Source organism: Balaenoptera musculus, chromosome 14, assembly GCF_009873245.2.
Source record: "Balaenoptera musculus isolate JJ_BM4_2016_0621 chromosome 14, mBalMus1.pri.v3, whole genome shotgun sequence".
Classification (NCBI taxonomy): Eukaryota; Metazoa; Chordata; class Mammalia; order Artiodactyla; family Balaenopteridae; genus Balaenoptera; species Balaenoptera musculus.
This window is the reverse complement of record NC_045798.1, coordinates 17,294,306-17,311,229: the sequence shown is the minus strand read 5'-3', so window position 1 is coordinate 17,311,229 and position 16,924 is coordinate 17,294,306. Positions and strand designations below refer to the sequence as shown.

Sequence of the window (16,924 nt, the reverse complement as noted above, 5' to 3'; positions counted from 1 at the left end):
CTCAGCTTTGCTCCTTCCCCTCTCCTCTCCCCCCAGCCCCTCTGGCATCCTTCCTCCTGCCCTGAGGCTGGCACTCACTCACCTGCCTGCCCGCCGGCGGCCCTAACCTGGCTGGCCCTCCCTGCTCAGCAGTCCTAGACACCCAAGCCCTTATTCTCCTGAACTGCGTCAACCCTGCTTCATGCTGGAGCTCTCCCAGGGTGGAAATGGACCCTCCCGCTGCAGCCGGCTTCACATAATCACACACACACATACACACACACACTCTCTCACACTCACACAGAGTGGGGGGTTTGCAGGAGAGCAGATTAAAGCACCATCTTTCCCTCCCCAGCAGCACCCAAGCAAGGACATGAGGGTCAGGGGACAGATATGCTTTATTACTTAGTTCCCACAGGTGATCATCCCACAGCACGAATCAGACCACCCACCTGCACTCATTTATACTTTACGAAGAACAGGTTAATGGGACGCAGGGCAGCTTCCACAATGACCCAGCCCTGAGGCTACAGGGCCTGAGAGAACACCACTCCTGCTTTGAGGCCTGGTCATTCCGGCCCCCACCGCACCCCACTCCTCCAGACCCCTGACCTCAGAGGAAAGAGTAGACACTGGGTCTCACGCTAAGCGCCAGGACCCACAGAAGAGAAATGGGGAGTCCCCAAGTGGTAATTTCTCTCTTCCCACGGCCCAGCCTCCAGATGAAGAGAGTAAGGCACAGTCGGTGGTGGAGAGGGAACAAAGCCAAGAACCTGAGCTGAGGACGGGCATCCTCAGACCACAGCCCCGCTTTTCCTTTCTCCCAGGCAGCTTAGTCTGGGGCGGATAGAGCTGAGGGCGGCAGGTCCACCCAGAAGACTGGGTCTGGGGACCCTGGCGAGAGGAGGCGTGGCCCCCGCCCTTCTGCCCCACAGGCCTTGACTGGGAGTCAGGGGGAAGGCCACATGGCTCCTGCCCACTTTCCCCTGGTCCTCAGGCCAGCCTGGATCCCAGCGGGCACTCTCGGCCCTACCGAGGGTTCAGCTCCGGTAGCTCCTGAGCAGGTGGCCGGCGATCACCAGCCTCTGGATCTCACTGGTGCCTTCATAAATCTCAGTGATGCGAGCGTCACGGTAGTGCCGCTCGGCTGGCATCTCTGTCACGTAGCCCATGCCACCCAGGATCTGCATGGCCTAAGGCGGAAAGCAGGGGCTCAGGAGGAGAAGACCCCCACTCGAGGGGAAAAACAGGACAGGATCAGCCACACCGAAGGAATACCCAGGGGAAGGGCAGCCGGCACACTCGCTGCTACTCAACCCTTGGGACCTCCCTCGCCCAGGCACCAGGGACACTCACCTGGTGGGTGATGGCAGTTGCGGCCTCCGAAGCAGCCAGCTTGGCCATTGCCGCCTCCTAACCACAGGGGATGGTGGCGTCAGAAACTCGACCTTGGGGGGAGCGCCCAGCACATGGCCCTCAGCAGGGTGGGCCTGGGGGAGCCACCCCTTGTAGCAATAAACCCACGGGCCCGAGGAACCAGGACCCCGCCCAGATGTTTCCCTCAGTCCCTCCACCACCAAAGCTCTGGGCCGTGCCCAGGGAGACCCCAGCCCCACGGCACCTTGATGAAAGGCCTCTTGTTATCCTTCAGCACCGCAGCGCGCCAGGTCAGCAGCCGGGCACTCTCCAGGGCCAGGGCCATGTCCGCCAACTTGAACTGCAACAACCCAGTCCCACCCCGGCAGGCAGTCGGTGTTTGCCCTCCCTCCCCTCTCCCTGCAAGACAGGAGGTAGGAGGACAGAGGACACGGAAGCAGGTGAAAGCCATCTGGGAGGCAGAGGGGAAAGGCCAAAATTCTCTCCCTCCGCGGCATCGTGCCTCATTACCTGGATGACCTGCAGCTTGGTGAGGGGCGCCCCGAAGGCCGTGCGGTTCTCGGCGTAGTTCACAGCACAGTCGAGGGCAGCCTGGGCGATGCCCAGGGCCTGGGAGGCGATGCCGATGCGGCCCATGTCCAGGGTTTGCTGTGAGGACCGCCCTGTCAGTGGCCGGCCAGCCGGGCCCCAGGGCCTTCCCCCAGGGACCCCACCCCCGTGGCTGGGCTCACCATGGCAATCTTGAAGCCCATCCCTGGCTCCCCCAGCAGGTTGTCCTTGGGGATGCGACAGTCCTCGAAGATGAGGTTGGCAGTGGATGAGGCCCGGATGCCCAGCTTGTCTTCCTTCTTCCCTAGCGTGAGCCCAGGCGTTGGCATGGGAACCAGGAAGGCACTGATGCCCTGGAGGCCAGACACGCCCAGTGACTTTTTCACCTGCTCGAGGCCACGCCCCTCACACAAACCACCACAGCCACCGACTCCTGTCCCTTCCCTCCACCTCCCTCAGGACCTCTCGGTGACACCCTCTGCCAGCTCCTCTGGGGAAGGCGCCGCCCAGGGAGGGAGAGGGACAGCGGCAAGTGCCCCAGAGCAAGAACAGCTCCATCAGACCAAGGAGATTTGGATCTAGAAACTCTGAACGTCTCACTGACCCTCCCTTCGGGGTCCCCACCTTGTTCTGCAAGGATCTGTCCGTGCTGGCGAAGACCACGGCGGCCGAGGCCTCCCAGGAGTTGGTGATCCAGGCTTTGGTGCCACTCAGGACCCACGAGTCACCGTCCGCCCAGGCAGTGGTGGCGGCGGCCCCCGCGTCGCTGCCGTTCCCTGCCCCACACGCAGACTCAGAGTCCACCGCCACCAACTCACCCGGAACCCAGCCTCACCCCTGGCTGGTGAGCCAGGCCCGGGTCCAAGGGATCAGGGTCTGGCTCCTGAGAGAAGGCCCGAGGGCCGCACCGGCTCCCACAGCTCTCGGGGTGTGGGGATGGGGGGGATGTGACAGCTGGGTGTCTTCAAGCCAAAGGGACCCCAGGGCCCAAGTCCCTCCCTCCCAGCTCAGCCGAGGCGAGCCCCAGCTCTGTGGCGATCCCAGCAGCCAGAGCTCCACCCCAGGCCCTCACTCCTGCCCTCCTGCCCTCCTGCCCCAGGAGGCAACGAGCAGCTGACCCAGCTCAGCACTGGCCCCAGCCTGAGTCTGTCACCCCGATTCTGAGGGGAGGGGACAGGGGCAGGCCCTGTCCCACGGTGATACCTGGTTCACTGAGGGCAAAGCAGCCAATTTTGTCGCCGCTGGTGAAAGGAGTGACCCACTGCTTCTTCTGCTCCTTGGAGCCAAACTTCAGGATGGGCCCCAAGTAGAGGGACTGGGGGGACAGTGCAGAGCGGTCAGAGGCCTTCCAGCCCAGAAACCTGCCCACCCACGTACCCACCCCCAGGCCTCCTCTCTCCAGAGGCCCACGCAAGGGACCAGGTCCAGAGGCGGTCAGGGGCAGGGAGCCAAGGCCGGGCTGTGCCCCAGATGTGGGGCTGCGTGGCAGAGGGCCTGCCCACCCACAGGAGCTTCCCCTCCACCAGTGTATCCAGGGCCCAGGTGCGAGACTCACGTTGTTGACGCTCATGATGACTCCAGTGGAGGCGCAGCCCCTGCTGATCTCCTCCATGGCGATGGCGTAGGCCAGGTAATCGAGGCCGGCACCACCAAACTCCTCGGGCACATCCATGGCCATGAGCCCCAGCTCACCCATCTTCTTCACCTGGCCCCAGGGAAGGATGTCATGGCAAGGGCAGCTGCCGGGGGACGGTGCCCAACCTCTCCAACCCCAACTCTCCTGCCCCTGAGCCAGTGCCTGCAGAAACTCAGGTCACATGGCCACATCCACCTACCCCGGGACCCCCGAGGCTAAGTCTGCAAGACAGCACCATTCATTCAAGCCGTCCTGTCCCCAAATTCCGCCCCAACTCTACCCTGTGTCTACAGACACAACCAGTCAGCAGGCAGAAGGCACAAGAAGGCTTTGGGGGCCTCTGAGGTAAGGAGCAGAGCAGGGCAGCACAGTGCCACACAGACCTTCTTTCAGTCCCTTACACGTACCACACTTCCCCTCCCCACCACAGGGTCTTTGCACATGCTGTTTCCTGTCAGTGATGCCCTTTATCAACTAGTTATTATCTCCTCCCGTCCTTGGGGCTCAGCTCAAGCATCACTTCTGCTGCATGGCCATCTCTGACCCCACTGAGTCAAATCCTTCAATCACACGCTCCTGCGGCATCTGTGCCTCTCCTTAGTGGTGCTTGTGCAGCTGTAATTTCACACCTATTCATGTGCTTGTTCTGATTAAGGTCTTTCTCCGTGACCACGAGGGCAGAGACGGTGCGGTTTTGTCCACTGCTATATGCCAATGCCAGTGAAACAATGAATAAAGGGGAAGAAGCTTGGAATTTTTGACTTGGAATACCAGTGGTGGTCATGGTTAATTATCAGTGCCCAACGCTGAAAAATGCTTTATGTGTACTCTTCAATTTGAGTCTCGCCGAAGCTCTGTGAGGACAATGCTGAGTCAACCTCATGTCACAGGTGAGGAAACCAGAGCTCAGGGAGGTGAAGCAACCAGTTCGGGGCGGAGCTTGTAAGTGGCGGGGCTGGGACTGAAACCCAGCACTGACCCCAGGACCTCAACCAGCTCAGACCCTTCAGCAGGTTCCTAGGACAGATTCCTTACCCTCTGTCAGCCTGCTCCCCACCTGGGAAACAGGGACCACAACAGAACCTGCGTAGCTTTGAGACGAAACAACTAAAACCAATGGCCTCTAGGGAGCAGGCTGGGGTAGAAGAGGGACCACTGCTTTTCATTAGAAAATCATTTCAGGACTTCCGTGGTGGCGCAGTGGTTAAGAATCCACCTGCCAATGCAGGGGACATGGCTTCGAGCCCTGGTCTGGGAAGATCCCACATGCTGCAGAGCAACTAAGCCCAGTGCGCCACAACTCCTGAGCCTGCGCTCTAGAGCCCACGAGCCACAACTACTGAGCCCACGTGCTGCAACTACTGAAGCCTGTGTGCCTAGAGCCCATGCTCCACAACAAGAGAAGCCACCGCAATGAGAAGCCCGCGCACCGCAACGAAGAGTAGCCCCCGCTCGCCGCAACCAGAGAAAGCCTGTGCACAGCAACGAAGACCCAACACAGCCAAAAATAAATAAATAAATAAATATATAAAAAAGAAAAAAAAAAAAAGAATCCGCCTGCCAATGCAGGGGACACGGGTTCAATCCCTGGTCCAGGAAGATCCCACATGCCGTGGAGCAAATAAGCCCGTGCGTCACAACTACTGAGCCTGTGCTCTGGAGCCCGCGAGCCACAAGTACTGAAGCCCACATGCCTAGAGCCCGTGCTCCACAACAAGAGAAGCCACCACAATGAGAAGCCCATGCACCACAACGAAGAGTAGCCCCCGCTCGCCGCAACTAGAGAAAGCCTGCATGCAGCAATGAGGATACAACGCAGCCAAAAATAAAATATAAATAAATAAATTTATAGAAAGAAAATCATTTTATATCATTTGATTCCTGTAACCATGTTCTTAGACTATGCTGACTTCAATGAAGCAAATCAGTAAGAATGTCTGCCATATTTTCTCACTTGTCTATAATTAGTATTACTTCTGTGATTATAAAAGTTTGATTCCCCCCTTCCCCAAATAGTACTTACTTCATAGAACTGTTTCAAGGACTGAGACAACATATATATAAAATGCTGAGCCCAGTACCTGGCACGAGGTGAGTGATCGGTGAATGGCACTGTTTAAAAAATTTTATTGACGTATAGCTGATTTACAATGTTGTGTTAATTTCTGCTACACAGCAAAGTGACTCCGTTATACATCTATATAGTCTTTTTCATATTCTTTTCCATTATGGTTTATCACAGGATATTGAATATAGTTTCCTGTGCTATACAATAGGACCTTATTGTTTATCCATCCTATATATAATAGTTTGGATCTACTAATTCCAAACTCCCAATCCTTCCCTCCCCTTGGCAACCACAAGTCTGTTCACTACGTCTGTGAGTCTGTTTCTGTTTTGTAGATAGCTTCATGTGTGTTGTATTTTAGATTCCACATATAAGTGATATCACATGGTATTTGTCTTTCTCTGACTTACTTCACTTAGTATGATAATCTCTAGGTCCATCCATGTTGCTGCAAACGGCATTTCATTCTTTTTAATGGCTGAGTAGTATTCCATTGTATATATGTACCACATCTTCTTTACCTATTCATTGGTTGATGGACATTTAGGTTGTTTCCATGTCTTGGCTATTGTAAATAGTGCTGCTATGAACACAGAGGTACATCTATCTTTTCAAATTATACTTTTGTCTGGGTATAAGCCCAGGAGTGGGATTGCTGGATCACATGGTAGCTCTATTTTTAGTTTTTTAAGGAACCTCCATACTGTTCTCCATAGTGACTACACCAATTTACATTCCCACCAACAGTGTAGGAGGGTTCCCTTTTCTCCATACGCTCTCCAGCATTTATTATTCGTAGACTTAATGATGGCCATTCTGACCGGTGTGAGGTGGTGCCTCATTGTAGTTTTGATGGGCAGTTCTCTAAGAATTAGCAATGATGAGCAAGTGAACAGCATTTATTATCATTAAGTGACTGATGAGTTCTTGTCTTGACAGTGATGTCTGGGAGGAGGGGCACTGGTGAATCTGCTGAACTTCCATAATGATTTGTGTCCCTCTATGAAACTGCTTGTTTGATTCTGCCTTGAGTTGTTCCCATGGGAAACTCTTGTAAGACTCTAAGCTTGGGATGGGCCTGACCGTGCTCAGGGTCTCCCGTGTAACACAGGGGAGGAGACGGCCAGTGCGTGGGAGGCAGAATGACAGCCCCCCAAAGACGAGCACGTCCTAATCCCCAGGACCTGTGAATATGTTTCCTCACGTGGCAAAAGGGACTCTGCAGGTGAGATTAAGTGAAGGATCGTGAGGGGGCTGCCCTAGATGATCCAGGGGGGCTAATGTCATCGCAGGGTCCTTGTAAGGGAAAGAGGGAGACAGGAGGGGCAGAGAAGGAGATGGGACAATGAAAGCAGAGGCTGGAGTGACCGGGATGCTGGCTGGAGGGGTGTGGGTCACGAGCCAAGGAATGCAGGCGGCCACCAGAAGCTGGGAAAGGCAAGGGCATGATTCTCCCCTAGCGCCACCGGAAGGGACGCAGGCCTGCCCACACCTTGATTTTAAGCCCAGAGAGACCCACTTTGGATTTCTGCCCTCCAGGAACTGTCAGATACTAAATGTGTACTATTCTAAGCCACTGAGTCTGTGGTAATTTGTTACAACAGCAACGGGAAGCTAGTACACAGTGATAAATGGGACTCAGAGCTCCCAGGGATGTGTCATTTCAAGAATCGCTTAAAAAAATTCTGTGGTCACCGCGCACCTGGGGCCAGCGGGGGCGATGCTGCTCAGAGAAGCTACATCATTGCAGCCGGTAGGAATCAAGGAGGGGGTGGGCGTGGACAGGAGACAGTGGTTTAGGCAGCGTTGTCTCTGAACAGGACCCGGAGACTCACAAAGCCCTGTGCCAGCACGAGCGTGGCCTCAGAACAGAGCCCCTTTCTTTTTTTTTTTTTTTAATTATTTTTGTTTTTTGGCTGCACTCACAGAATGTGGGATCTTCGTCCCCTGACCAGGGATCGAACCCATGCCCCTGCACTGGAAGCGCAGAGTCTTAACCACTGGACCGCCAGGGAAGTCCCAGAGCCCCTTCTGAACCTACACTTAGGGCCTGCAACAAACCTATTCCAGGGTGGAATGGTGTTTTATGGGGAATGCCTGTGCTGGGTCAGGAGCCAGGGTCGTATTCTACCAGGTGCCAGAAATACACAGGGTCCCCAAGATTCATGCTCAGGCCTGGACAGGAACCCCGCTGAAGGGCTTTCTCTGGCCAAAGAGCAAAAGAGACTGAGTTAAAAAAAAAACGCCCCGGACTTCCCTGGTGGCGCGGTGGTTAAGAATCCACCTGCCAATGCAGGGGACACAGGTTCAAGCCCTGGGCCGGGAAGATACCACATGCCGCGGAACAGCTAAGCCCATGAGCCACAACCACTGAGTTCGTGTGCCACAACTACTGAAGCCCGCGCGCCTACAGCCCGTGCTCCACAACAAGAGAAGCCACCGCAATGAGAAGCCCACGCACCGCAACAACGAGTAGCCCCCTCTCGCCACAACTAGAGAAAGCCAGTGCGCAGCAATGAAGACCAAACACAGCCAAAAATAAATAAATAAATTTATATATAAAAAAAAAAAAGCCCCAATTGTCTCACCTTACACACACCACCCAGCTTCCCTGGACACTAAGACCCACCCCCTCTTCAGCCTCTATCTCCAGTACACAACCCTGGGATAAACGACAGATCAGCCGATCACACCATGATGCCATTTCACCCCAAGAAACAGAATGGGAACCAAAATTCCCAGACGGAGTGTAGGCAGGACAAGGACTACCCCATTTTCCTGTTACGGAAGGGGGCTCACGTGCAGATGCTGCCACTCCCGGGACACCTGGATGGGGAAGCCAGAACTCCTGGCACTGGTCTCTCTACACCACACCGCTGCCCCCTGGCTCTCCTGACAGTTCTCTCTGTCTGAATAAAAAGCTGTAGGAGTTCACAATGACTGCACCCAAGCGACTTCACTAGCATGCTGTTTCCCCCAACCTTTCTCATTCTGAAGTATATCTTGAGATTTCTGGCAATATGCCATGGCCAGCTGCAGGAACATTCTAGAAAAAAACTGGAGACACGGACTTCCCTGGCGGTCCAGTGGTTAAGACTCCATGCTTCCACTGCAGGGGCCACAGGTTGGATTCCTGGTTGGGGAACTAAAATCCCACATGCCGCATGGCGTGGCCACAAAAAAAAAAAAAAAAAAAAAAAAAAATTGGAGACAACGGCAATGGAGAGAAAAGACAGTACAATCAAAAAGAAGAAGAAATCAGGGATTTCCCTGGTGGAGCAGGGGTTAAGAATCCACCTGCCAATTCAGGAAACATGGGTTTGAGCCCTGGTCCAGGAAGAAGATCCCATGTGCCGCAGAGCAACTAAGCCCATGCGCCACAACTACTGAGCCTGTACTCTAGAGCCCGCGAGCCACAACTACTGGAGCCCGCGCGCCTAGAGCCCGTGCTCCGCAACAAGAGAAGCCACCGCAATGAGAAGCCCGTGCACCGCAACGAAGAGTAGTCCCCGCTCGCTGCAACTAGAGAAAGCCCGCGCGCAGCAATGAAGACCCAATGCAGCCAAAAATGAATAAATAAATAAATAAACTTATATTAAAAAAAAGAAATCAAAAACAAAATAAAAAGCAGCAGCACACACACACAAAAAGACCATATGTTCAGTTGTATAAATCATTTCTGATCTAAGTATGCTGATGGTAACTGGCTAACAGCTGCCAGGCTCCCTAATATTTTCCTCTAGCAGCCTGACCTTCAGAGCGACCTCAAGGGGAACCCCTCAGAGCTGCTACCCACGGTGGTTACTCTCGGTCCCCTGTGTCTGTGAACCGGGAGTCCGATCTGCATCCCTGACTGGGCCAAGCCTGGTGGTCTCCAAACTCCCAAGAGAAAATGTGAGAAAGAGAAGGACCCCTTTCCTAGCAGAGTGAGCCTTCAGCACCTGCTGCCTTCATATTTGGGACACGTTTAGAGGGCACTTCACATAAAAATAGTGCTTTTAAGTCACTTCTAAAGCTCACATATTTAAAAAATCAAATTTGTCCTGGGACAAAGTCCCAGGGAGTCTGGGACTTCCCACCAGGGAAGTCCCGGACTCCTTTTAGAGAATCAAATTCCCTAACTTGTTGAAAATTTGTTGCTTTATTCAAGGGGAAGGGGCCGCGGGAGCCACCTCCGCAGTTCCCGCACTGGGTCAGTGTGTGCTAAGTGCTGGGACAATAAGGACATTCAGGATGACTTAACCATAAAATTCAAGTCCATAAAGTTCAGCAAACATCTGCTGAATGCCAAGCACTTACGGAGGGCGAGGAGGTAGGGGTGTAAACAAGACCAATCCCGGCCTTCAGGGAGGCAACTGTGGGAAATAACTGCGACATAGGATACACACCATCACATGACAAGCACACCCAGAGAATTAGGGATTATGAACGAACGCTCCTGAAACACAGAGAGATGAATGCTTGCCGGGAGAGGTGAGAGGCGGTGCCATTCAGGGGACACTCCCGGGGTGGAATTCACAGAAGTCTGTGCACATGAGGAAGAAGAAAAATGGACTATGATTTGAGAGGTTTCTATGTGGTTAACTATCATCTGAGACAGGGCAAGAGGACGAAGAGCACGTTTTGCACCTGATATATTAAAGTTACTCAATAAGGGACTTCCCTGGCGGCACAGTGGTTAAGAATCCGCCTACCGATGCAGGGGACACAGGTTCCAGCCCTGGTCCGGGAAGATCCCACATGCCACGGAGCAACTAAGCCCGTGCGCCACAACTACTGAGCCTGTGCTCTAGAGCCCGCGAGCCACAACTACTGAGCCCGTGTGCCACAACTACTGAAGCCCGTGTGCCACAACTACTGAAGCCCACACGCCTAGAGCCCGTGCTCCACGAGAAGCCACCGCAATGAGAAACCTGAGCACAGCAAACGAAGAGTGGCCCCCACTCACCGCAACCAGAGAAAGGCCCACACGCAGCAACGAAAACCCAACGCAGCCAAAATAAATAAATAAAATAAAATTAATGAATTAAAAAAAAAAGTTACTCAATAAACATTCACTGAGTGAAGGAAAAGAAACTGGGTTCAGTTTCATACATATAAATATGCACATATAGGGACTTCCCTGGCAGCCCAGTGGTTAGGACTCCACGCTTCCACTGCAGGGGCCCAGGTTCCATCCCTGGTCAGGGAACTAAGATCCCACAAGATGCTCAGTGCAGCCAAAAAAAAAAAAAAATGCACATATACATTTCCAGGTTCCGGAGTCCAAAGCTGGTTTGGAAACACCATTCTATTTCCTCTTTCCCTTTATAACATAATAGCATTATAAATTCATAACTGTTTCTTTTTTTTTTTTTTTTCCTCGGGGGCAGGGGTTAGGTTTGGACACAGAAAGAGTAAAGTTCCGCTTAGATTACAAAACAAGCCAAGTGAGCAGAAACTGGCACTAGCCTTCCACCTCCTTCGTGGCCTACCCACCTCTCAATTCTTCTCCCCTTGACTCTTCCCCAGTAAATCCACTTTTCTTGGGGGAAAAAAATTCTTCAGGAAAAAAATATTAGAAATCACTAACTAGGGACTTCCCTGGTGGTCCAGTGGGTAGGACTCCGCACTCCCAATGCAGGGGGCCCGGGTCGATCCCTGGTCGGAGAACTAGATCCGCATGCATGCCGCAACTAAAAGATCCCAAATGCCGCAACTAAGACCCGGTGCAGCCAAAGTAAATAAATAAATTTTTAAAAAGAAGAAAAAAAAAGAAAGAAAGAAATCACTAACTAAGCATCTCCTGTAGGCTGGGGTTGGCGGGGGGGAGCTCAGAGTCTACATCTGGCTCCTCCAATCCCAGCTGTGTGATTGCTGACCAAGAAATGTAACCCCTGGCTTCAGTTTCCTCATCTGAAGACTGGAGATCAATGAAGTAACTGCCTCAGGGTGTTTTGTTGAAGATTTAATGGATAAGTACCTGGAATACAGTAACCCCCAAATGATAGTTACTCCTGTTATTATTACTATCGTCATTTTAAAACACTAGTGGACACACAGCACAGGGAGATCAGCTCGGTGCTTTGTGACCACCTAGAGGGGTGGGATAGGGAGGGTGGGAGGGAGGGAGACGCAAGAGGGAGGAGATATGGGGATATATGTATATGTATAGCTGATTCACTTTGTTATAAAGCAGAAACTAACACACCATTGTAAAGCAATTATACTCTAATAAAGATGTTTAAAACAAAATAAAAATTAAAAAATAAAACACTAGTGGTATTATTTTTAATTTTGCAACCTGCCCTATTATCCCTGTGTCTACTGCTTTGATCCTTCTGCCTGTTTAAGCCCTGGATTCCCTTCTGTAATGGGCGGAGCTGAGCACTACCCACAGTAACAGAGAGTGATAAAAGCAAAAAGCCAACCTGCTTCAATCCTTAGCGAAGGGAAACATTGAGCAACCTCTGCATCCCATCAGCCACCAAAACGACAGAGTCCAGTTTGTGTGGGGCAGGGGCAAGATCAGAAGATCTATTTCTCCCTGAGCTCTATGACCTCAGGCAATTCCTACAACTGCTCCTACATCCTCTAGACAAAGGAAATAATAGCAGGACTCCTGATAACCTAATCAGATTACAGATATGAAAACACCTGTCCAAGATAAAACCAAATAAATGCTATCACTACTCTGAGCTAGGTCATGCATTCAGCAAGTCTGGACTGAGCAGCCTCCGGGTGCCAGAATGTGCCAGAAGGACGGAGGCTGATGCTTTTGATCTCTTCCTTCCACATCCATTTCTGCCACTATTTAGTGGCAGGATTAATCTGCAAACTTCCCTGCCCTATAAAGCAAGTAAGAGATTACAAAGCCAGAGGACTGGTGAAGAGTTGGTTGGTAGAAAGCCTGTTTCTACTGCCAGCTTTCTTGCACAAAGCAAGTCTATGTCTGTAATATAATAAGTATTATAATTTGAGGGAATATAGGAAAAATAAATCAAGTGGTCTGTCATTTGGCCAGAAAAGCCCCAATATACAGCCATGTCTTGGACAACTGCTCTGAGGGCAGCACCAGAGTGTGGCGGTATGGAGGATACAGGGGTAGTTTAGGCCTTTGACGATAATATTCCCGATTAGAACAGGGCTTCCCAGCTGGGCTTCTGGGACAAGCACGTGGCTAGTGGATGGAGTAGGGTTTTGGAGCCAGTCACACCAGGTCTACCGGTCCATAGACAGTATGCCTTGGAAAATCACTTCACCTCTCTGTGCCTCAATTTTCTCAACTGTAATAAAAATAATAATAGTATTAATAGCTTCTGGTTTTCAAGTACCAGGCACCATGAACTTGACATATGTGATCTCCCACAGTCCTTGTAAGCATTCCAGGAAGCCAAATGGAGATTAGACGTGCAGCTGGGGATGTCCTCAGGACTAAATGAGATGACATGATTTCAATGCTTAACACCTAAACGTTACCCAACTAATTTTGGTGCTCAGAATGCCACTTGCCTACCCCACTTTGAGCTCCTTGGGTATTCCCACAGTCCAGGCACAGTGCCCGATACATTGTGAACACACAACATTCACTAAGCTGGAAAAGTGGCCCCAGAGCCTATGAGGCATGTTAATGGTGATCACAACTCCTGAATTCCTCAGAATGGAAAACAGGCGTGGAGAAGAGGCCAGTAAGACTGGCTCTTTCACAAGTTATGTACTCAACAAATATCTATTGAGTATACTGTGTGCCAGACATCTTGCCAAGCCAGGGGATGGAGACAGCAGAAACATCTCAAACTTGTCATTACAGACGGAGTGATGCAATGGCACGGGCAGGAGGGCACTGACTGGGACCTCAGCAGCTGGCAGAATACAGACTTGGGTTCAAACTTCAGCTCTGTAACTCATTAGCTCCATGACCTTGGGCACATTATTTAATCCTCTCATCAATCTGAGTTTCATCAACTGTACAAAAGGGTATGTAATAATGGCACCTTCATCTCATAGGACAGTTTTAAGAAACAGATAAGCTAGGGACTTCTCTGGAGGTCCAGCGGTTAAGAATCCGAGCTTCCACCACAGGGGGGCACGGGTTCTCTCCCTGGTCGGGGAGCTAAGATCCCGCATGCCGCGTGGTGCGGCCAAAAAAAAAAAAAAAAGAAAAGAAACAGATGAGCTAACCCATCAGAACTCAGGACAATGTCCAGCACATGGTCAGCATTGTATAAGCGTTAACTATTACTATCAACACAACACCCAGTACGTAGTAAGCATATCAACCATCCACCATTATTACTGTTATTCCAGAAGTTACATCCTGGCTATAGGCCTCATGCTGGACAAGGGAAACATCCAGGGCATTTTCTGGGTCCCAGGAACACCCCCCCCCCCACTTAGGGTTCCTTGATTGCAGTCCCAGTGCCCCTGGCTGTCACTGTCACCAGTCATCCTGGAGCTGATGGCACCTGTACTCTTAAAACTCTCACCTGAGCCGCCGGGAAGCGATGTTCCTTGTCCACCTGGGCCGCGATGGGAAAGAGCTCCTTCTCAGCAAAGTCCCGGCACGTCTGACGAAGCATCTGGTGTGTCTCGGGCAGTTCCACAGACTGGTAGATGGTATGTAAGCAACGCCAGTCCCGAGGCCGGAGAGCTGCCAACGAGAAGAAGAGTAGTCAGTGGAAGGGGAATGTAAGAGGTCTTGCGTAGTAGTAATAATAATAATAATAGTAGTGATCCACTAACTGGGTGGTTCTCCACCACGGATGGTTTTGTCCCCCAAGGGACATCTGGCAATGTCTGGAGACATTTTTGGTTGTCTCAACCAAAGGGTGGTATGGAGTGGGTAGAGGCCAGGAATACTGCTAAACATTGTACAGGACAGATACCACGACAAAAAATTAAAGGCCCAAAATGTTGATAGCGCTGCTGTTGGGAATCCCACTGAATGCTTGTTAAATACTTTGTACAACGATCCCACTCAATCACCAGTATTACACCAATAATAGTAAGAGCACAGCTCTGTGACCTCAGGCGGGGATCCTAACTTCACAGGTTTCTCTAAATGTGGAGGACAGCAGTACTCAGCTCCCGGGCTGGGAGGATGAGATACTGACTGCAGCACTTAGCACGGGGCCTGGCAGAGACAGCTCTCAAAGAGCGTCCCCTTTATTATTATTCAGGGTGAGTGGGTCTTGACCAGGCAAAGGAAGCCCTGGCTACAGGTGTCACTGCTGCTACAGCTGGAGAGAAATGAGAAGATGGGAAAGGTACTGTATGCAATCAGCCACAAGCGCTAATACTGAGCACCTGTAATATGCCAAGCACCTGTGATTTAATCCTTATAACAACTCTATGAGAACAACAGTATTACTGTGGTCATTTTACACAAGGGCCGGCTGAGGCTGACAGGGGCCCAAGGTCACAGAAGCACAGTCTGGGTTCAATCCCAGGGCTGGCTCCCGAGGAATAGCGCACCCTGAACCTCCGCTGAAGGTGCAATGAAGGGAGGGGAATGTGGGTGTAGCGGTGAAAACTGGGCTGGGAGTGGGGGGGTCAGAGCAGGTGGCGGGGCCACGCAGGCGCAAGGAGCAGCCCAACTGGGGCAAAGGCCGCGCGTTGCCGGAGGGGCACCGCCAGCCCGCCTGCGTCAGGCGAGAATCGGCCTCCGGGACCCACGCCCGCCCGGCCCGCCCCGGACCGGAGCGCACTCACCTCCGCGGACGGGGCCGCAGGCCCGGGCGAGCAGCGCGGCGGCCATGGAGGACGGAGACCGGTGACTGTACCGGGTTTCTTCCCGGCGACCTCGGGCCGCGAGCGCGGGTTCCGGGCTGCGGGGGGCGGGACCGGCGCGGGTCGGGGGGGCGGGGCCGGCGCGCGCTCGCGCTCCGGGGGCGGGGCCTGCCTCGGGTCCTCCTGAGCCCCGCCTCCCTCCCAGGAGATAAATCAAACTGTCCCGGGCTTGGGGGAAGTCTCCGAAGTCGGTTCCAGGCCGATCTTAAAGCTCTTCGAGGGGGGGAGGGGGGCCTATCTCTCCTAAAATCCAATTCCGTGGCCTAAAAAGCCCTATCTGGCCTTCCCCCGCCTCCCTCCCCGGCCCCACGCCCGCCATGCCCTTGCTGTAGCCTCACAGGGCAGCTTTTCTCCAATACTTGCAGCTGGTTCCTGCCTCCAGACCTTTGCAGTCACCGTTCCCTCAGCTGGAACTCTCCTTCCCTTCATCACTCGCTGAGGCGGCCCTGACCACAGGAGGCCAGTGTTTCCCCCCAACACACTCTCCATCCCGTTGTTTTATTTATTCCTGGCACGTAGCATCTGAAATCTTATCAAGTCCCCTATAAGTCTGAGAGCCAAGAGGGGCAAGGGTCTTGTCTTGCGCTGGTGCTCATTATGTAGACATGGGGAGTTGGGTTGCTGGGAGGTTGTTTAGGTGGGGTGGCACTGCTGCTTCCCTGTTCCATTGTGGTCCCACCGTCTCACTCCCAATTGGGGGGCAGAGCCCCCCACCCCACCCCTCCACCGGGAGCAGGGGGCACTGGTCTTAGCGTCCGTCAGGACGCCTTCACCCTGCCCAAAAAACTACGGCGGGGGGCTTCCCTGGTGGCGCAGTGGTTGAGAATCTGCCTGCCAATGCAGGGCACACGGGTTCGTGCCCTGGTCTGGGAAGAACCCACATGCCGCGGAGCAACTAGGCCCGTGAGCCACAACTACTGAGCCTGCGCGTCTGGAGCCTGTGCTCCGCAACAAGAGAGGCCGCGATAGTGAGAGGCCCGCGCACCGCGATGAAGAGTGGCCCCCGCTCGCCGCAACTGGAGAAAGCCCTCGCACAGAAACGAAGACCCAACACAGCCAAAAAAAAAAAAAAAAAAAAAAAACTACGTTTATCTCACTTGCCTGCCAAGGGTCTTGCATGGGCACAGGTGTGAGTCAGACTTCCACAGGCTCCAGACACCTACCACATGCCCCCAGGAACCCAGTCCCTCCAGCTGCCTTTCTTCCCCCATAACTCAGCAAGGAGTCTGTCCCCACCACTGACCCACACGCCAAAAGTTCTGTCTTCCTTCAAGACCTTGCTCTGCTTCCTGCAGGAGATCTATTAAAAGATGCGGCAAAGTCTTTCAAATGTTACCTTGCACTTAAAAGAAATGCATTCAAAAGAAAGCCTCTAAATCCACAGTACTTTTACTGTCGTTGGCAAATGCTCCGAAGCTTCCTCACCTTTCATCACCCTACCTGGGCACCAGGAAGAAAAGAGCAAGAAGCAGGAGAAAGGGGAAAATAAGTGAGTGGTGTTTGTGGGCAGAGGCCAATAGACCTTCAGGTGCCACAGACCATCTAAA

General features: G+C 52.7%; 1 protein-coding gene across 1 annotated transcript; it reads right to left on the bottom strand.

Moving 5' to 3' along the window:
* Window positions 1-359: 359 nt before the first annotated feature.
* ACADS (acyl-CoA dehydrogenase short chain) lies at window positions 360-15,449 on the bottom strand. The gene is made up of 10 exons (XM_036823904.1): window positions 15,300-15,449; window positions 14,075-14,238; window positions 3,461-3,610; window positions 3,109-3,220; window positions 2,530-2,681; window positions 2,088-2,258; window positions 1,867-2,004; window positions 1,601-1,696; window positions 1,336-1,392; window positions 360-1,172 (listed from the first exon to the last, which is right to left on the bottom strand). Exons 1-10 carry the CDS (start codon window positions 15,343-15,345, stop codon window positions 1,020-1,022), a joined length of 1,239 nt encoding a protein of 412 aa, XP_036679799.1. The 5' UTR covers window positions 15,346-15,449; the 3' UTR covers window positions 360-1,019.
* Window positions 15,450-16,924: the final 1,475 nt, after the last annotated feature.